Consider the following 21,763-nt stretch of genomic DNA (forward strand, 5'->3'; position numbering starts at 1 on the left):
TAAGACTTAATGTGCAAAGTTAAAAGAAGGGAGCAGTGAAACAGGCAACACAGTGATCCATTCTTACCTCTTTTAAGGTCAGCATGGCCTGTGTAAGCTTGCCTATTTTGCCATGTTGTTTCTTACTGAGAAGCTGACTTCTATATCTGATTCAAATTATTATTTAGTTTCTCTTTGGCTTCAAAAGCACTGTAGGCATATGTGATTCAAAGTAAAAATGTTGCTTACTAACTAGATGTTTTTTCAGTTTGTATAAAGTTTCTTTTTTTTTCTTGTGAACACAGTCTTCAGCTCTGTCAGAGAATTTAGTTTGTCAACTGTAGAACAATGGAGCCAGCATAGTCTAAGTAATTAGCCAAAAAATGGGGGATCAAGCTCAGTAGTTTTCTTTTTCAAAGACTTTGTACATGGGGTAGGGGGTGGTTCCACAATTGTTTAAAGCTGGTATCAATGTCTGTGATGCTGGCATTAGAACATAGAGAGCTGCATGATCAGTCTAGAATAACATAGCTGATCTGCCTGAATACCACTGTTGTTCTGTACGGTTAACTTGTTAATTAGGCTGACTGTTTGCTTATTTGCATGTTAGTGCAAGAACAGAAGGGTTGGAAACTCTCAGGTGGGAGGGTATGAGGAAGAGGGTGAAACCACCCATTTTGGCAGCAGCACGGGTTTGACTTACATGATTGTGAAAATACATCCAGTCCTGGTCCCTCCATCCTTTATCGGGGAAGATAAATATTTAATGTTTGAGGTGTTAGGTGTAATAGGATTAAATAAGCAGTAAAGTATGCACCTTTTATTTTGGCTCGGCCTTGTCTTAATGTTTTATTTGTATTAAGTGGCTTGTTTCTGAAAAATTGAGTTTCACAGTGTTTTGCACTCGTGTAAGCTTGTTCTCTAAGGTAGGTTAATTGCTAGAGGAGAACAGAAGTTTATTAACTATACAGCTGTTGGCTGATTACAATGGCTGCCAAAGATAGTACTGTAGTTTGGGTTTTTTCTTTTTTTTAACCTTGAGTAGAAGTTAGCAAAGGAAAGTAAATAGGAGGAAGTAGGAAAACTGGAGAAGTTCTGTTTCTTTTTTAAAAATAGTTCTTCTGTTTGGAGATAACATTCTTGTAAATTTTATGTTCTGAAATGTTCTCCAGAACTTGTTGCTTCATTTTAATGACTTTTCAGTCTACTATAGTCCGATTCACAAAGGGGAAAAGAGCCCCAACAAGATCAGTTTGACCCAATTGGATGAAGAAAATGCAGATATTTAGATATATATTTTGAATGTGGGTGTTTGGAATGTATGTAGGGCTCGAGGCATGGCAGGGAAAGGCTTTAGCTTCAAGCTCCGTCCCCAAAATAATTCCACATTATTTTTGCAAAAGAATCAAATAAGCTTAAGGGTTATAGATGATTGTGCATGCAAACTGGTTGGCTTAGATGTGACTTTTGATGGAATTCTGTCTTCCTGGATTCAGATTTTGTGTAACTAAAAGGAGACATTGATAAATTTGTCTTAGGGAGATTTAAATAATGTTATTCCTGCTCTCAAGCACTGGCATTTTGAACTGTTAGATAATTATACCGTTTGAATTGCTATTATGGGATATATTAGTGCTTTACTGGGATAAATACAGCAATATACATTTCTGTAGTTTTAGATCTCTGCAGACAAAAGGAGTCATTGTATTTACGCATAATCTTGAAAATGAGCAAACCATGGAAATCACGTCCACAGCTGTAGGCAGCTTGAGTGGGACTGGGAAAAAGGTACTAATATGCTGTGTCTCTGTTTGCTAGTCCAAGTTGAGCCGTCTCATCTCTCATACACTTCGACTCATTCTGTTAATGTGCACTTGGCCTGTTGCTCATTACTTTCACAGAAAATTAACATAAAGAAGTTTAAAAAAAAAAAAAAAGGACACAAAAAAAGACAGCACTCCTCACCCCTCCGGCATCGTGGCTAATCACATTATGTGACAGTTGTCCAAATAATGTCGCCACTTCTATGTAATGAATGTAATATTTTATATCTAATTCTAAGGTGAGGTTGAAGTAAAATCACTTGCCGCCTCTGAGAAAAAAGTATTTTTCTACAGTTTATCTGTTTAAAGATGTAGAATTCTTCCCATTACTTACTGCAACAAATGCCATAGTCCCCTGTGACTCCTGTTGTAGTATCTGAGCACGTAATAATCTGGTGAATGCAACTGTCTTCACCATGCTTGGAAGGGGCTGTCTATAACTTAGTCTCACAGTCCTAATTTTCAGGAAAAGAGGTATTATGCACTTCCATTTTGCAGATGGTGAAACCGAAGTACAGGGGTTGACTAACCAAAGTTACAGAGGAAGTCATCTGGAAGCTAATAATGGAACACAGATTTACAGACTTTTTCACTTATGTGTTTTTAACCACAAGACTATCTTTCTTCTCTTTTGTTTTTTTATTTTTTTTTTTTTATGAATGACACTGTACATAAAAGGAAATTGTCAAGCTTGATGGAGTCAAAATAAGACCTACTTTGACTTTGGTTCCTTCTCATTGTGGAAATTTACTGCTTGACATTTTCCAAAAAGGAATGTTATATTGACTAGAAAAAAAAAATATATTGAGCAGATCCTTTTAAATGATTACTATATTTCCTGCAGTAAAGTACAGTGGTGTGAACTTGTTGAGATAAGAACTACTCATCTCACTGTTTGTGTATGTAGCATGGGACATCAGCATCTATACTAATCAGTCGGATACAAGGGAGACTTGGGAAGGCTATAGAATATTTGGCTTTTAAGGTAATACGGTATTACTGAGGAGTGAAATTTTTTAAACAGAAAATATCCATCCACGGTTCAAAGCCGAATAATGTTTAAACATATACTACATTCTGATCATGGCTGCATGAAAGCTACTGCTGAATGTTCCAATGGTAGGGGAAAGTGGGGACGTCTAGATGGCAAAGCTATTTAGAAGAGGTAATATTTTACAATTATGAATGCATTTTCATAAGAATTTTTAAAGTTATACTTGGATTTTACAGCATTAACATTGCCTCTATATAGGGCTGTAATTGGTGGCCCTATTGTTTCCTTTTAAGCTGGGTGAAGTAGAGAACGGTATAAAGTGATAGAAGTAATTTTCTACAAGGTTTTGGATTTACCTACCATAATGTAAACTAGATTTTTTGGAAATACTTAGTTATCAAACATAATGAGTTCACAAGTAGCGTGCTCTTACATGTTCTAACCTTCCAAAACCTTTAAATTGTTTTTTAATTAAATGCTCTTTCTCCACATACAATATTTGTTTTCAGCATTGTATTTTGAACTTGTGAACTTGTTTAAAAACAAGCTCATAGTATTTTGGTTTTGTTTTTAAAGGAAAACAGCTACTTCCCTTATCAAATAGTGTCCACAGTGGAGTGGGACAGACGATATGGCAGCCACCTGGAGATACCTCAAACCTGGTCCGCATGAGAAATCAGTCCCTCGGACAATCTGCTCCTTCACTTACTGCTGGTTTGGTGAGCGAGTCTGGGAATCCTCATGATGATTTTGTGCTATAAATAAAAAGTGGTGTGATCTTGAGCTTTAGTTTTTACCTTGCTTTCCCTGCTCCTGCTCAGTGAATGCAGCATTTTGTTCCTGTGGGCCCTTTTTAGGGTAGAAGGTGAATTAAGAGGAGAATATGTTCATCCTCCTTTTGACAGGAAAAAATGTGTGTGTGTGAAGAATAATTTCTTCTTAGGGAAGCTCCTTCTCAGTGCTACTTTAAGCTTCCTGATACCTGAAAGAAAATATCACTGGATGTCTAGGGTGATGTGGCATGGGAACTTGACCATTTAAAACGAGTTTAATTGAGAAACAGCTTTCTGAGTAGCTACCTCTGCCTGTTTCCGTAGAGAACAGCTAGGGAGATGAAGCTGAAAGGGATAACTGTCCAAGGAATTGAAGAGCTGGAACTGACATCTGCTCTTCTGTGTGATTTCTGTCAAAAGGTTTTGGTAAAGTGGACATATTTTTGAAGAATGTTGCATCTGTTAAATTAGCATTTTTTAAGAAGAGAGTATTCGGGGGGAGGGAGGGGACACGATGGGACTCAAATGGCTATAGTCAAGACAGAATTGTGAGCCAAAAGGAACGTATGTTTTGTTTGTAGATGTTACTTATTACCTCTAAATATCTAAAATCACTGAAGGGCAAGGAGATATTTATAACCTGTCATATATATAACAGAAGTTGTTGCTAAATAGTAGACTAAAAGCAAAGCTAGAAGCTTTTTGTTTGTATAACAAGTTTTACTCAACTGAGGAAATTTTGGTGTGCACTACTTTATAGAGCCACAAGTAACTGGGTAAATTTATATTACATTGTAAGGCTGTTTAGAATCAATTACCCCTTAAGTAAAAGGGTGTACCTTGTATATAGCCCTTAAATTGCTAGCCCTTAGAATTTTTGGGGGGATCCTAGACAGTTTGGCACCACCAGGCTATGAAAAGAAACTTAAATCTTTAAACTTCAAAAAGCCATGCATTTGTGTTATGACTAGTTTTGATTTTGCAATGAAGTATTTGTAGTCTAGGCATTTTCAGACATGCCACTATATTGAAATTCTTCTAATTTGATTTAATTGTGTTGTGTCTTAGTTTGGTGCCTGTTCAGTGTTTGTCTTAAATGTCTATTCTTAGTGGTTATAATTTGACTGTATCAATAGAAAGGGAAAATGGTTCACGTGAACTTGGCATCTAAGTATTTATCGGGCGGGGATTAAAGAAAGTAATATGTTAAAATACTGGTCTGTTCTCTAGAGGCAGGCACATGCCTTGAAGCTTCATAGCTTAAGTTAATGAAAATAACCGTGCTTTAGAACAAAGCATTAGTTCTCAGATATTTAATTTGGAATGCTAGTTTGTTGGTTAATGGCTGTGCACAAATCAGCGAGCTGCAGATGCATTTGCGTGTTACAATTCTGCGTTTTACTAATATGATGTACTTTGTTTGTCATGGCAGTGTTTGTGCTGCTTATCAAATGTTCTGATATGAAATGCAATACCAATAACTTGTTTTAAAAGAATTTAAAATTCTCTGCTTTGTAATTAAGGCAGAGAAATTCAACTATAAATCCAGTATTTGGCCCTCTGTGATGGTGTTAGGTATTGAAGTATATGGTCACTTTCCTATCTCTGTATACTTTATGGTGGGCTGTATGTTAATTACAGCTGCAGTTAATTGAGCCTAGAAATTAAGATTTTTTTTTTTTTTAATATATGAAGTGGGCTTCTAAAGCAATGACTAAAGAGCTGGTCACAAGATGAACACCTAATTAAATGCAGTGAATCCTGGGATCTTTGAGCTAGTTACATATTTGCAGTTGTTTTAATATGCTTGTGGTATTGAAATATGCTTCACAAATTAGAATAGCAAAAGGTCTCTTGCCAGTATAATTAATCTCCTTTGAAGAATAGCTCTATTAAGAGATGAGTAGGTTGAGTAATGCAGAGTGTCATTTTAATATGCCAGCCTTGATTGCCAGAGCATTTAATTCTTTTATTATTTGTTATAATGCAATAGACAGATAGCTAGAGAGAAGTGGGAGTGTGTTATGGGAAAGCTGGAATACTCAAAGCTATGTGCATTGTTTCTGCTCCCTCTTTTTGGTACTGTAGGTATCAGTGGATTTTCCTTTACTAAATTGCTTTGCTAAAATCCTTTGCTTTGCTTGGCATTCAGTAATGTGTTTTGTTTTGGTGTTTTTTTTTTTATTTTTACTTTCTAACCATTACTAATCCTACAGATTGTTTGCCGTGCTTAAATTACATTCTTTTCAACTTCAAGTATTTGCAAAGCAAAAAGATAAACTAACAATAGCAAATCTATAGAAATTAGTTTGCAGCTTCTGAAACAAGACTGATAGCCAGGCTAGTTATCAGCAACAACTCAAGAACTGGAAATACATCAAACTCTAACATGCTAAACTATGTAAGCACAATTTATTGTGAGACAAAATCTTTCAGCTTGTACATATGTGATAGTCTGGATTAATGTGTCTGCATAGCAGTTGCCACTAGATCCGTGACTTGAGCAAGAAGCCAGGGCAGACTGAATGCTGAGTCCTGTCAGTGTGGAATGGTAGATGTTGATCTGATCTGTGTGCCTTCTAAATATATGTGGGGATTTCAGAGGATGACCTTCAGTTGATCATCTGCTCCTAAGACGGATGGCTCTGATCCTACTAGATTGAATTCTGGTGGGGAGTGTCCTATTTAAGACTTCTAAATCCCTAAGAGAACCGACGAAATAATCAGAGAAAAAAGACAGGAAGCATCATTGTGGGCATCTCAGTGGTGTTTTCTGCTCTCAGGACTCCCAAACTGGGGATGCAGGGAGTGTGTATAAAGCGTGTGTATAAGGAACAGAAGGATAATAATGTGGAAAATGTCTTATGACTTAGTTTGGGGGTTTATTTATCTGAGATCTCAACCTACAGGCACCTACAGAAATTGATTGCCAGAAGCAATGCCATAATGTGTCAATATTCCAGGGCTGGAGTATTTATGGGTGGTCAACGGATGATTTTTCCTTGATGTTTATTGTTAAGGACAGGTTGCTCAACTGGAGCACTACGCTAATGCTGAATATGTATTTACATTTATGGAGAGAGAGGTGGTTTTTTTTGTGTGTGTGTCCCACCCTCTTACCCCCCATAGAGAGCATCTCAAGCACTGTCCTCAGCGTTTTGTGAAAGAAACATCTGAGAGTGTGCTACCCATTAATTAGGAATACATCTTACATGCATTGCTCACTATCTAATGCTTGGAAAAGTTTGAGATATTCCAAGAATAAGAAACCATGCATGTTCCTTCTGCCAACCATGGTGGTGGGAAAACCCTTGAAGAAGCCTGTCAGTGGAAAATTAAATGCATTTCTGGAAGAGATTTTGAACCTTTTTAAATTTTTCTTATACTTACAAACTTTAGTTTTCTGAACTGTTCCCAGTACTGAACTGAAACTCGCTGTACTCCTTGAACCAAAAAATTGAACATAATATTTGAAAGTGAGATTCAAGATTCTAGCCGGGTGGTTGCAGTTCTGTCTTAGGTGTAAGCTTTCTTCCTTATATTCTCTACTACGTGGTATGTGGTGAGAGCCATTTCTTCATCGATGAAATCTGCTGACTAAGCAGTTGGTACTCTGTTAATCTTCTGATGCCAGATCTGCAAGTTTTCCTTGTAGGGTCAGTCTTCTCTTCAGAGAATAATTTGAAATGACTTAGAGTTTTACATTTACATTGTAAGGTAATAGTTAAAACAAAATGAGACAATTGTGTATTCTTTGCTGTTGAAGAGAGTGCCAGATAGTTCACCTTTCCCTGGTCTTGTTCTAGAAGAAGTGGTTAAAAAAAAAAAAAAGCACCTCTCAGATTTTTCTGTCTGGAGGGTAGAAAGGCTCAAATGCAAAGACTTGAAGTTATTAACAAGTTGAAGAACTTCCTGTGTTGAATAACACTGAGCCAGGGATGCTGCCCATTCAGCCTGATTTATTCTAAACGTTTAGTTCCCCAAAACTGTGCAGATTAGGCAATACTGAGTGGAATGGGGAAAATGGTTGTCCTTGTGATGGTGGGTCCTTGGCTCCGCAAGGAAGCGTATATTGGAAACCCGGTAGCTGTCATTTTGTGGCGTGTTATCTTTGCCCAAGTTGGTGTATGCTTTTTAGATGTAGGAGAGAATATTTACTGTTTATTTTCTAAATTTTTACTCTTTTGCTTTTTTATTTCATTATTTCATTTTAGATATATGAGCAATAGAATACCTAATGTATGAACTTCCCATAACAGTATATCTTCTCTGTGCAGATTGCTCTTTATTACAAAAGGATGTACTTCAAATCTGTATCGTTCCTGGCTAATTGGCTACAGACTTGGGCTTGTGGGTGAGGCAATTTAGGTAATTCCCTTTAAGTTCATGTGAAAGCTAAATCCAATTGCTAGTTTTCATAAAGCCTGCTGAGGAGTTTGTGGGGCTGGTCTGACATCTGCTGGTGGGCCTGTGGCAATGGACAGAAATCACTTACTCTGAGATCCAAGGAAGTTTTTGTAAAACGTTTTCAGAGAGTTTCGTAATCGTTAGTGATTTTACAGCACAGACTTTCTATTTCTGGGATCGTGTTCCACAGTAACTACTTGCTAATAACCTGGCCTTTTTTTTTTTTTTTTTTAGCTGGAGTATGAATTACTGTCATGTTTTAATACTACATTGTCATTTGCAACATTCTTTGTCTGGTAATAGAGAGATGATAGTTGAGATAGTTATGAATAAATTAAGATTATTAATTTTTTAAAAATTATTATTTGGAGCTAATTGTATAAACCATTGTTTGCAATTTTGAGATCAGAAGCTGTGTTGCCTAATTGTGTGTTGGTCTATGGCCTGCTAGGTGGTGCTGGAGTACTGGAGGTCTGAGTATGCTGGATTGTGTTTTCAGCACAAAATTACACCATTGCTACAGGACCAACCTAAAGAAGAGCTAGAGGTGTTTTCCTGTAGACTGTAGCTATAGGAGACCTTAACTCTGTGTTGATTGTCAGTTCAGTACAGAAATTAATAATTCAAAAGGCTTGATGAAGTGCAGTGGAACTAGAAGTTCAAGCTTCTTTATACTCTGCTTCAAACCCCCTCCTAGTTATAAATGAAAATTCTGTCTCTGGGTCTCCTGCTTAGTCCCTAGTGCTTTAATGAATTTACTGTTTATTATTTAGGATCTCTGCTTTGTGCAGGCATCTGGGTAGTGGCTGTTAATCTCACAGAGATGAAGTCTTGGAAGGAATAGAGTTTATAGCGACTAGTAGGTATCCGACTAGCAAATTAAATATTAGTTTGCAAAGCACAATAGCAGATCTTCAACCGGACTCTACACCTTTCTGCTGGATATGTATGTTGGCGGTGGGGTGAATGCATAGAGCTTAGACTTCTACCTCCTCACAAAAGAATTAGATGTAACCCCTGTCTTTTTATTGAAAAATACAACAGTAGTTGGGGAACAAATCATTAATGCCAGTTGTGCATAGAGCTACCTCCTGCTGGTTGACTGGGTACTTATTACAGAAGCAGACATTTGAATCTGATGAGAAAACGTCATTTACATTTGTGTGTTCTGAAACATGCAGCTGTGCTTTTCCCAAAATAGTTTTGTCATAGATAAGGTTACTTTTAGTTTGTATTCTAGGTGGTAATATGTTGACCAATTAAATGTTGTAGAATACAGCTGAAAATAATTTTGTCTAAGAATAATCATTAAAGTTATAGCTAATGAAGGTCATAAATTATTTTAGGGAGTAAAGAACTTTCAATACTTAACTGTGCAAGTGGAATTTCACATTTATATATTGTTAGAAAAGCAGAAGATAGCAGAAACTGTGGTTGTATGAATGAATGGATTTTATTACTGTATGAAGTAACGGAAATTGCATTTTAAAATAGCAGTTGTAATTATAATAACCTGAGATGAGAAGTAAGTTAACTTCCAAATTAAGACCATGTGAAGCCTAAGTTTATGCTATACTAATAAAAAATTTGCATTTACTTATGCTGCAAGGTCTATGGGTGAATCTTTGAGAGTTTGGACACATTATCAGTTTTGGAAGATGTGGCTATAAGGAGATAGCAGATGAGTGTGGCTTGAAGAACTAAAGCAGTGTCCAGGCTTGCATTTGTTTGAAGGGACTGGGTCTGAGGAAGAGGTAGGGAACCAGTTCTAGACAGAGGGTTGTATGTATCGGCATGAGCTGAATGTTAAAACTTGAAAGTAAGAATGAGGATTTTGGATCTGATTAATGTGGAGCAGCGGAGAATAAGGCCTTTGCAGAGAAGTAAATGATATTGTAAGTAAACTGCGGAAGAGCTGCTTTGAATGTATTTAGGTATCCTGAGCAAAATTCCGAGCATTGGGCAGTGTTTAGAGTACTTGCAGAGACTTACCTTTGTCACAGCATTAAGATATCGCTGGTAGGAAAATGCATATGCTATGATTCTGTATGTTTTCATGATAGATTCAGGACACATGCTTCACAGTGGCATTCAAAACTGATATTCCTGATAGGTTTTTCACTAGTAAACTTCATTCTGAATAATTCATGTGTATCTGTGTAACAAACAGCAAAGAGTTATGATAAATCCTGTACTAAAGTTATATTTAATATATAGTGCATGTTACTTAAATACAGTCAGCATCTTGCTCTGAAGAAACTTCAGCATATTACTTAAACACAGTCAGCATCTTTTTACTCACTTCAGTTAAGTGAATTCCATTTTGGAGTGAACTCATTGGCTCAAAGGAGATTTTCATACTTGAAAGAAAATTTGAACATCCTTCTATGTAACCTGAGGCTTGTCATCGTAGGAAATATGAATTCATAAAACTTGCCTTGTGATAATTGTTAGGCACTAGACTGTCAGTTTGAATGATTGCAGTTCTCATTATCTTCAGATGCTGCGTGTTATTTTTTTGTCTGTGAGTATGTTGAATTGACTTTTGGCACATGCAGTCAGTTCTGTTCCTGACAGCAGCACTATTGTAGGTGTAAAGTGAGAAACTGCTGTAGTGTGCATGGAAAATTAACGTTTTTGCTTGGGGAGCTGTGGGGAACTTAAAATATAAAAAATTATTCAGACTGTCTTGAACGCACATTGTCACTGAGTGAGGCTTTGTTCTGTAAGAGTGTTGTTCTGTGGTTCTTACTGACCTCTATATAAAAACATACTGATGTAGTCAGTAAAAATTTTGGTTTTTAATTTAAAATAGTGAAAAATTGACTGGTTTATTTTGGTGATTTTGGATGGGTATTTCCATAGAAAGGCAGTGTGAGTTATCCACTTTTAGTACTTTAATACGGCTGCTTTCTGTGTCTGGTAACACTTCGGGTAACCGTTTCCTAGGATGTGATTATAGGAGGATCAGTCTTTAAACATGAAATAGTTTGCTTGCCTAAGTTTCAAACTACTTTGTTCCAGTAATGAAAACTGTTTTGAGCTTTAGGACATCTGTAAAAATCTCTCGTAACTCTTTGACTAAGCAAAAGCTTTGGAGATGCTCTAGAAATTAGTAGCATAATCCTCCATGTTTGGCCGCTGGTTTTTGTTTGATGTGTTTTCCTGTACTGTATTATTTCGGTTTGTCCGAAATGTGTCATTCCAGCCATCCAAACAGTTTCAGCTCCAGAGACTCAGTGATTGCTTATGTTACCACTGGGAGGAAAATGGGAATATGGTGGTTTATATGCTTCACCTCTGAACAGCTACAGCTCAGAATCTTTCCTACGAGTTAATCTAAAGCCCTTATTACTTTGAGATTACTAGAGGGGGAGAGGTGAAATCTCTTGGCAGAGATAAGTGTAGCCTTGTAAGTGAAACACAGTAGTAAAGCCTGAGACTTATGCAACAATCCTGATATCTGAACTTTGATAAACTAAGATACAGAGAGGTTAAGTCATTTGGTCATCAGTGGAACTGGGAGTGAAGCGTACCTCACAGGCTTTCTGTAAAGCTTGGTTTATTAATGCTTGGAATATGTTTGAAGCTGAAATGGTCAGTGCTATGAAATAACTTATTCCTGCAGTCACTGTATATAGTGTGCCTGTGTCATTCTCTTACTTCTGTTTGTGTTAAAGACATTATTTAGGTTTTGAAGTTAATTGTTCAAAAGCCAGGGAATACCTTGATCTCTTTCCTGGCTTTGCTATGCTATTATTGCTAACCTCAGCATTTCTGCAGGAACTGTGAATTTAAAACTCTTCCCTGGTGGAAACAGCAGAGTCCTTGTGCTGTGAGAACATGAGGTATGAAGTCAGAATAACCATTATGCTAGCAAGCTTGATTTAGAGTCAGTATCTGTACTTCTTCCCTTTGTGAACAGAGACTGGGATAAATAATGTCCAGGCTGTTTTTTCAAAGCTTTGTTTATTACAGGAATAGATGAAGAGGATTCTTGTATTGTGGCATTTCGGATTGATCAGAATTTTGTTTATTGAAAAGCAGTTGTGGCCAACTAAATGTATATAGTGCAAGACTTGCTGAGAGGGTTCCTTATGTGTTCAAAAAAACCAGCTTACCTAAGCTGTTTTATTAGTAAATAGAGTGGAACAACTGACTGAGGTACTTCTTGCTGTTGTTATTTATTGCAATGACCAAGTTTCCATTAAAAAAAATATTTCTGTCTACATCGTAAATATAAAATGCTGTCATGTTGAGACTATAGTGTGGGTATGCAAAAATGTGTGTCAATGTGAACTTTAAGGTATTGGTAAGGGGGAGATGTGTATAATAGAGGATTGAAAGATGTGCAGGGATTTAGAACTGTCATAAAAAGATGTGAAATGTAATTAACCTAAAATAACCTTTAAAATATTTTTTGAGCCTGATAAATTACATGAGCTGTTGAGATAACTTAATGAGAGATTTTAATTTTACACCTTAAATAATATCCTATTAAAATCCTCAAGATTTTGCTTTGTGATGGAATCCACTGAGACTTACATTTTCACAACGACCTCATGATTCAGTAACATTGTTAATATATTGGGTGCACATTTGAGGGATAAGGTCTAGGTTAATGGCAGCATTTGTTCTTTAAGTGCTTGAAGCTACAAAGCTCTAATTGAAGATATGAATGTTCAAACCTCATTATTTTAATGTGGTCATACGGTATAGTGACAGTAAAAGTAGTTATATGATGAACTCTTATGGCAGGGTTCATAATTTGTCCATGAAAACAAATTATTATGTGAAACTTGGAATTAAAATTCTCTGCCTTGGAGTTTAAATAAAACATGAAACTTCAGGTCTAACATGATTTCTGTATTTGTCTTCACTCAAAATTAGAAATAAGTATTTGCATACCTTCAATATAGAGAATACTGCTGTGTGATTTGTCTACACAAAGTTACAGTGCATGCACTAAACTTTTCACACAAAGACTTCTAGTTAGATTCTTTGTTACATATTTCTTTTAAATAGTTAAGTCTGCAGAGGTACTTTTGGCAAATTTGCATCTCGAATTTTCTAAATACTGGTAATTGGCCTAATTTAGTGGATGAGCTGTTGCCAAAGGAAATACATAGTGTGTTTATCACCATGTCAAGAATCCAGGGGTTGAAGACAAAGGTCAGAATGTTCATTACTGCTTGCATTTCGTCAGTGTTGCTAACCCTGGTTGGCTGTTTGCAGCTTTGCATACTGTGCTGTCTCTAGATCCCTTTTAGGATCCCTCCTGCCTGTTCTGATGTTCCTAAGCTCCCCTTTCCCTCCTGTGTTCTCCCAGAAGTGTTTATTTTTCTCTGTGGCTTCTCTTATCCCCAGAAAACAGGAAAAAACCTCCCCACAGTAAAAATCAGTTCTTATTATTTGATGATATCCAGAAAAGTTGTGAATTTGGATTGCTTTGTGCCCAAGTATACTTCTACTGTGACCACCTTAATCCCTCTCCACTATAAATTCTTTGGGCTGTGGACTACTGGTTTGGGAATCTCAGCGTGAAAGCTATAGAGGTGTGTCTTGTATTACAGTTTTACTGTTGCTCAAAATTTGCATGTCTGTTTCTTACCATACAGTCACTTGTTCTTGTACAATCTTTGTTTCTGGAGTATCTCCTTGCTGAATGAACTGTGTTCTGAATCACGGGCTTTTGATCCACAAGTTGTTCTACTCTGCTCAAATGACAGTATGCAATATGAAATTAAGTTTGTGGTAATTATTTAATCTATTGATAAGTATCTGTTTTGTTTTACATAAGTTTTTGTTGTTTTGCCTTAATTCACTTATCAAATAATTTCTTTCAAAATAAAGTAAAATGTAGGGTGTTATGAATTTAAAACACAGGCACGCATTTCTTATCAAAGAAATCTTAAATCTTATTAGAAGAAAATAGGCTAATGAAATAATTAGGTAAGTTTGACAAGATAAACTGATGAGGTTTTTGAAATAAGAGGAACGATGTGTAATATTGTGTACACGCAGAACTATCTGAATTGAGAGGAAAAGTGTCATGTCAGCATTGTCAAATTATATTGATCAGGCATCAGCATCAATCCTGACTAAATAGGCAGCTGTTTAAAATTGTATATTTGACAATTACATCTTTTTATTTTCCATACGATTACTTGCCTGCTGACATGTTTATATTCTTGATGTAATCTACATACTGTGTTTAAAATGTTGCTGACTGAGAACTAGTTGAATTACACCAGACATAGAGAAGAAAGAAAATCAGACCTTCTTATGGCTGGTATGAACATGTATGAATATCAGGTAATATCTACAAACAAAACACTTGATTACATTTATGTAGCAGCTTAATTCCAAGAGAGCACTCTAATAAATTGAATGGAATGTTTATCTTATTTTTTTTTTTAATGCTAAAGGTTATTTAGAAATTGGTTATATATAGATGAGACTTAAAAAGAAAATGGCAGGAAATTCTTGTATAAATGAGAGGTGTTGAAAACCTTGGGGGAACGGACCCTGTTTCTGTGGATTATTGTCAGATAAATCTGTGGTATCAACTTCCATGGGCAAGTGTCAAGAATAGATGAAAACTCGTTTAACTGGAGGAGTGCTTGTCCATTAAACTTGACTCTACAATGACGTGGTAGATATCTTTTACCATGCTAATTGCTGAATTCCATTATTTTTCCATAAGCAAAAGGTAAACTGCTGCTCTTCCCCTTGGCTTACTATAAATTGCAGTAATTTAAAGGGAAAGGTATTGTGGTGCCTAACTTCTTCAGTGAAGTACATTAATGATGTATGCCCGTCCTGTGACCTGATTTCTTTTTCTGTCCCATTATTAACAAGGCTTTTATCATCAAGCTTTGCCTGCCTTGTATGAAATCTCCATCTGAGAATAGTCATGGACAACTATTAGTAATTGTTAGCTCCATTTTTCCTTGCACATCAGGAAACTTCTCCAGTAGTTTTGTGGTTCAGAAGAAGGTAATCACGATTTCACATTCTGGAGCAAGCAATGAAAGGTTGGTTAAACTGCATTTTGTGTTAAGTAAAATGGATACAGTTGATTTAACTCCACTTTACCTAAGCTACATAATTGAGCTTATCCTTTTTATTATAAGCTTCTGTTCTGTGTTGAATCCCTCAGTTCAGAATAGTGGAAAGTGTTCAATAATGTTCACTACCCATAAGTATAATTATTACAATTTCTACTATGTGTTTTACAGATAATTACTTTAATCCCATAAAAATCCTCAAATTCTGACTAGGCTATGTGGAGGACTGGCTGTCTCATTTACATGCAGTTCTGTGTCCCAGTAATTGTGTCCTCAAAGTATATGGGAAAGGTTAAAGACGACGGGGTTGTGGCTGGGTGGTGCTGCGTGTTTAAAGACCCTCCTCCCCACCCCTGTTGGAAACAGACAAAGCATCAGTGAGTAGCATGGACCACCTAAGCTTTGAAACTTGGATCGAATTAAGAAGTATTACCCAGGGGATGATACAGATAGGTGATGCGGGACTGGACGCTGTAGAATGAAACATTAGTGGGAGACTTCCGTTACTTATATGTAGACAGGACACATGCCCCTCTGGGACATGATGAGAGTAGACTTTACATGTTCAGTGGATGTTTCATAAGAGAGGTCAAGGTCTAGCAAAGAGCCCATCGGAGGAGAGGTAACATTGCTTTTATCCTTAGCCGTGTTCAGTTCTGCTTCAAAATGTAAGTCAAAAAGCCACCCTAAAGGGTCCAACTGAAATACAGGTATGCAGAGCTAAAAATAGTCAAAAACCCACTAAGATTGCTTTCAGTTTCAAAAAGATAAACTGATTTAGAAAGAGAAAGCTTGTTGAAGAGCAAGGAACATCAGCTAAGAGACCTGCATCTTTGTAGTCTCCATGGAACCTAGTTAAGGACTTCTTCAAGGCAGAGGAATGCAGTGTTCCCCCCTCCCACCCCTGAATAAGAGTTAAGAATGATTAAAAGGAAAGTGGAGTGGTTAAAAACAGGATAAAGGAGGTTGCTAATTCAGTGAGTAAAAGGAGATAATGACACAGCTTTAAAAGAATTCAAGGATGAAACAGGTGAGCGTTATTTGTGCTGTATAGCCCATTGCTTAAAGCAGTTTCAGTAGTTGAGGACTGGAAACAGGCAAATGTGGTACCAGTATTTAAAAAACAGGATCCAGGAGAGATCTGTGGAGTTACAGAATTGCAGATGTTCTCTTCATTGCTACAGTTGCCTGAATGCTAATGCCTATGAGTGTAATTAAGCATTTGGTTGTATTGACACAATATTTGAATAGACCAGCCTTACCAAGTCATTCAGATGTCCCTGACAGTGATGACCTCACTGTTTATGCTCCGCTATTACAGTAACTTTGTCATCAGTGGTTTTATATTTATTTCTAGGTCATCAATTAAAATGCTGAATAATATTACATGCATGACTGTTCTGTTGACACAGAATGGTCATATCGAGTAGCAATTATTCTCACAGCTACTTTTACAAATTCAATTGATCGGCAGATTCTTAACCCAGAAAGGTTTGCCCTTTCCTAGAGATACTTTTTATTTTTATTTTATTTAGAAATGTAGTTTACAGGCAAGTCTGATGTCTACATGTTTACTTTATCAGCAGAGGCAGTAATTTAAACACCTTGACCCCCGCCTCCCCCATCGAAAAGCACCTAAGAACTCTTCTCAGAAATGTTGCAACCTTTATTTTTATTTGCAATCTTATTTTTTCCATAAAAATCTCAACAATTGCTGTTACTTCTGCTTTTTCTTTACTTGGAAAAGCTGATACAGGATTAAACTAATTATTTTGTCCAGGATTGACATCATCCTAGCAGCTCTGAAACCTACTGGTTAATCTGCTTACTCTTTGACTCTTGTTTGGCTGGGTAGGAATGGGCTCTCTTGGACTTTTCTTCTGTTGCAAAAGAAGGTTGGAAGGCACTACTGAGAAGGAAAGGGGACTGCTAGTGTGGGAAGTTCATGAGCATAGGACAGAGAGCAAACTGCTATAATAAACTGATAATGCTGATGCCTGATAACTTTGAGGTATATTTAGAACCATGCTGCTGTTGTCGTGTTTGTGTTTTGTCCATGGCAGCTTGCACTTCCATTTAGTTGCTTTCTACTTCAGTGACTTCAGAAGGAAACCTTAGGAGACAGGGGTTTCTTCGGCTTCATTACCTATTCTGGAAAGAGCTTCTCCTTCCCTTGAATTCCACCTTGACTGCACAGATTTGTGTTTTGCTATGAGATCATTCTGTCAATATAGGCTTGTTTACTTAACAACTTTGGCAATTTCAGAAGGCTTCTTTCAATATTAAACCGTCCACCTTTTGCATTAGCAGATTATTTTTCAGCACGGAACTGTGGATTGCTGCTGGTGATTGCCAGTGTTTCTTTCTTCTGTGAAGACCTAATGTTTTGGTAGAATTGAATTCTCTGTTTTGTAATGTAGTTTCCTGCATTAATTAGTTTCTTTCTGGATCCTGTCAGATTCAGTATGATACCAGTCTTCTGAGAAGCTTCTTTTGTTGATGTATTTAGAAAAGGCTCTACTTTCATGGAAAGAATTTTCTCTAGGGATGCTGCCAAGACTTGTAAGATCAAGAAATTTTATGTCTTTGTCTTTGATTGTAATCAAACTGGCACTCATCGTCATTTTGTCTCTTTAGAGCTGGAACAGATCTGTAGATGAATATGCATTTTTGGCATTGACGTTAACCAAAATTGAAAGTAATGGTGTAAATGATGATCATAGCCAGGAGCATTGAGCAGTGATAGGGAATCAAAGTTGCTGCAATTGTTCATTCTTTCCTGGTAACTTCCAAGCCACTGGGCAATTTCATCCAGGCTTGAAAAGAAGAAGAAATGTCAAAAATAATTGCAATTGCAATTTCATAAGAATTGGAACTGAGTAGGAGGCACCCTCTCACATTCTCTCAGAGAGAGACAGTTCATTGTTTGTTGTGGCTTGGCAGCACTGGTTGACACTCAAATGTGGCAGCTCTTGATTAACTGGGGGAGATGCTGTCTCCAGTTGGGTGGAGGTAAAATAGGAGAGCCAGAGTTACCTCTGTAAGGACCATGGGAGGGAGCAAGACGACAAAAAGACAAACTTGAGTCTGTAGGAAATCATGTGCCTTTATTTCTGTTGCTTGAGAAGCAGCTTGTTTATATTGCAGTACTGAAAACATCTGACATGGTTCTGTTTCCAAAACCATTGATGCTAGTGACCGAACTCTGGGCAAGGTTGGAAGAACAGATCTTGAAACACGTCTTGTCATCCTTCCTTGTTGTCAGTTTGGCATGTTACTTTTACTGTGGAGGGAGTGGTGGGATGCTACTCCAGCAAATTGAAGATCTTTCCACATGCTGCCTTTGCAGCGTTCTGTGGCTGTCCCAAGCTGAGACTGCACTGAGAGGTCAGCAGAAGGAAGCGATGGACGTCTGTCCTGGACTGTAAATCTGACCTTTCAGAAAGGCGGAGAGAATCCTCAGATTTTCGTTGTGCATATTGGAGCAGAGCATACTTGTGGCATCATCTGCAGTTTATTTCTTTGCTTTTCACTACTAAAGACATTAAAAAAATTAGTATTCTACAAGCTTGAAAGACAGACTATTATCTAATTGGCTTTTGGTTAGGAGGATACTGATTTCTAGGTCAATGTAAAACAAATGAGCATTTAAATTGAAGAGGAGCAGCTGTTCCAAAGCCCCTTTCCACAGTGCCTGGTTTTGTTAAGGATAATTATGTCTAATTTTAAATTATGATAGCTTTGAGTATTGAGCTTTGCCTTGTTACATCCACTAGCTCATTCTCCTTCATCAGTAAGAATATTCCATCATGGAGATAGGTTTCTGATTGTATTTATTTTTCTGGTCTTTTGAATTATGAAGAGAAATACAGCTTTAAAGATGGGGTTTTCAACACTTTCATGCCAATGTTACCATACTCCCATTTTATTTTTCAAGGTCTCAAAACAGATACAAAGTTGTCTGATTCCAGTGGAAAGATACTGCTGGGAAAATATATATTTATGTAAACATGTAAGATTTTTGTTCATATTTTTAGCTTGAAAATGGAAACGTTAGACTAGTGATGAAAAATCCAAGAAAGCTCTTGTCAGCCCTTGGAAGCAAACATATGCTAAAGATGTCCTGTGGATTAGATACTGCTTGTTTCAATTAACACATTGATACTCCCTGGCAGTTCTTGAGACAAAAGCCCAGGTGACAATTCAAATGATGCATGAAAATAATATTTCAATTTTTTACTGGTAAGCTTAGATTTATTTTTTTTTTAAACAAAAGAACAAAATGTTTCAACTGCTAAGCTCAATGTTATATTAGTAATTCAATAGGATGTCTGAACACTTTAAAGAACATATATTATAAATATCTTGCTGCTGCGATGAAGCACGTTTGTTTTTATGAAATGTTCGTTGCTGGACATGGCAGTATTCTAATGTCATGCATAAAGATTTTTGTGTTTGAATTGAATTTGGAGTAAAATGTAACTATAACTCTAAAGAAATGTAAAATATATTTTTTGCATTTTAATGTGAAGTCCAAGAATTTTTTTCACCTGCCAGTTTTATGGAAAGAGGTTGTTTTCACATGCCTTTTTAAAATAATGAATGTCACGCTTTCCTCTGAGAAATATTCTTTGAGGCTCTAAGTCAGCATCTCTTACTGTCTTTGTTTCCTCTCCTCTGATTAAATGTAATAGGTTCTGTTAAGCAAAAACAAAAAAAGTTTGAGAGATTGCCAAACTGTTATTATGCATCTGCTTTTTTTGAGGAAAAATAGCTTTCAAAGAAAAAAACCCCCACAAACCAGGAGAAATCATAAAAATTTTTAGAGGTCTGAAGCAGTTTCTGAAGGAGAGAAAGAATAAAAAAAAAAACTTGTCACTGCGCTTTAAATCTTTGAAATCCTGAATGAATTTATTCTTTTATCTTCCAGTTTTTGTTCTGGTTAAGTGGATAAACTTTGGGAAAAGGGATATCTATAAAAAAAGAACAGCTTTTAACTTGTCTAGCATTTTAAGGGGATGACAAAACTGTGAGAAATGAATAGCAAAATTTTGTTTGAGACCAGAAATGGAAGAATAAAAATCTGTCAGAATACATCAGTGAAAAACTGCTGTGAGGTGTCTTGCTAGATATCAGTGTAAGCTTAGTCTGTTAGAGAAAGAAACTAAAATCCTGACTCCAAAGTTTTGGCTTATCTCCAAGTGTTTATTTCAACGGCAGTGTTTGAATGTGGATCATGTTGGTCTTAGGTGGGCAAAATGGTGCAATCTTTGGAGACTTGTCCAAGCACTTTAATGTCAACTGGAAACCAAGGTAAAATTCAAGGTATATTGAAATGAATTGCATGTGGATTAAATTGGAAAAATATATTCAGTGCTGTAGAGACTGTTGCGAGCAGAATAATTAAAGAAAAATTAGGTGTTAACTTTCATGACTTTTTTTACTTGTAACTACGTTGACAGTTTAATTTATTATTTGTAAATGTTATGCGAGTGTAATAGAAGAGGTTCCTTGTTTTGCGAAGCATCAAGTGTTTGTTCTGATGAAGCGAGTGTCCAGAATGGGAAATCATTAGGGAAACACAAACAAGAGTTGGTATTGGGTCCTTGCGCTTTGGTTTTGTTGCCATTCTGATTAGAGGTGTTCACCACTTATGTTTTAAGTCTGAATGTCTCTAAAGCATGAGGGTTGTCTTATAATAAAGTAAGAGAATCCTGATTTTGGTAATGTCATCTAAATGTTTACTCAATATAAATTATATTTCTTCAGGTTTAAATTTGCAGCATATATTGAAAAAGGCTTCTCTGCCTACTGAAAAAAAAGTGTTTCTTTTAAAAATGGTATTGTATTTGAAATGTAGCATCAGAGAAGCTAGTTTCCATTCTGTGCTAATGCCAGTTTAACTTTAGAACAAGAATGTTTGCATAGTGAATTCAACATCTTCTATAAATATTAAAGTTTAATTGAAGAATCCTTTCCAAAGATGTTAGCTTTCGAAGGGGCTTGAGCCAAGGAACTTGTTTCTGCCTAGAAGCTGCTGTCTCTTTGGAATATAACTTCTGTGGTACAGTATGAAAAAGTTGGTCTGTAGATGAATGAACTCTGTCCTCCACCCTTGTCGACAGCAAATTTACATTTGTGTGGCAGATTAGTGGGTGTGCCGCCTTTCATAATGTGGGGGATGGGGCAGTCTTGCCTGGGAATCTAAACCTAACAAACTGAAAACAGAAAATGTACTGTTAAAGCCTGATTATTGTGTAAACCTGGAGGATTTTACACATTTTTTCAACATTTTTTTCTCCCTGGGACCAAGCCTCATAAGTGGAATTTGTTGGGGTTCAGAATGAGTTCCGATTATGGTTCACTGTTAATGCACAGCTTTGCTCCAAAGGTCTTAGTTTATCAAACTGAATCTTGTAAATAGGAAAGAAATCCAGAAGGAAATCAGACAAGCTGTCAGGCGAGTTTCTTTAGGTTGACTGCCAAGTTGTTTGGTTTGTGTTTTGTTTTTTTGTTTTTTTTTTTTAAACAAGTTACCTCATCAACCTTCCTTGGTTCAATAGTCTGTCAGTTTATCTCAAAGGGAGACATTTTCAAATCTCCAGATAAACATAACCTGATCAAAATAAATAAAAAAACTCCACCCCAAACACTTAAATTTCAGATTGACAGTGAAACATTTGGCTCACTTTGGTTGCCCAGACAAATGTTACCAAA

The 21,763-nt window shown here is 36.6% G+C and overlaps 1 protein-coding gene across 27 annotated transcripts in view; it reads left to right on the forward strand.

Annotated features, from left to right (window-relative positions):
• Positions 1-21,763, forward strand: part of MAST2 (microtubule associated serine/threonine kinase 2) — a 226,634-nt gene that overhangs the window by 54,421 nt on the left and 150,450 nt on the right. For 19 of the 27 annotated variants that reach the window (XM_054210738.1, XM_054210728.1, XM_054210734.1 and 16 more), the window contains one exon: positions 3,373-3,515. In XM_054210738.1, the coding sequence (XP_054066713.1) occupies positions 3,373-3,515 (143 nt within the window). Of the gene's footprint in view, positions 1-1,652; positions 1,768-3,350; positions 3,516-21,763 lie in introns of those variants that run through there. The other 8 variants (XM_054210749.1, XM_054210746.1, XM_054210748.1 and 5 more) reach the window with 4 other exon arrangements.

Source organism: Rissa tridactyla, chromosome 8 (assembly GCF_028500815.1).
Source record: "Rissa tridactyla isolate bRisTri1 chromosome 8, bRisTri1.patW.cur.20221130, whole genome shotgun sequence".
Lineage (NCBI taxonomy): Eukaryota > Metazoa > Chordata > Aves > Charadriiformes > Laridae > Rissa > Rissa tridactyla.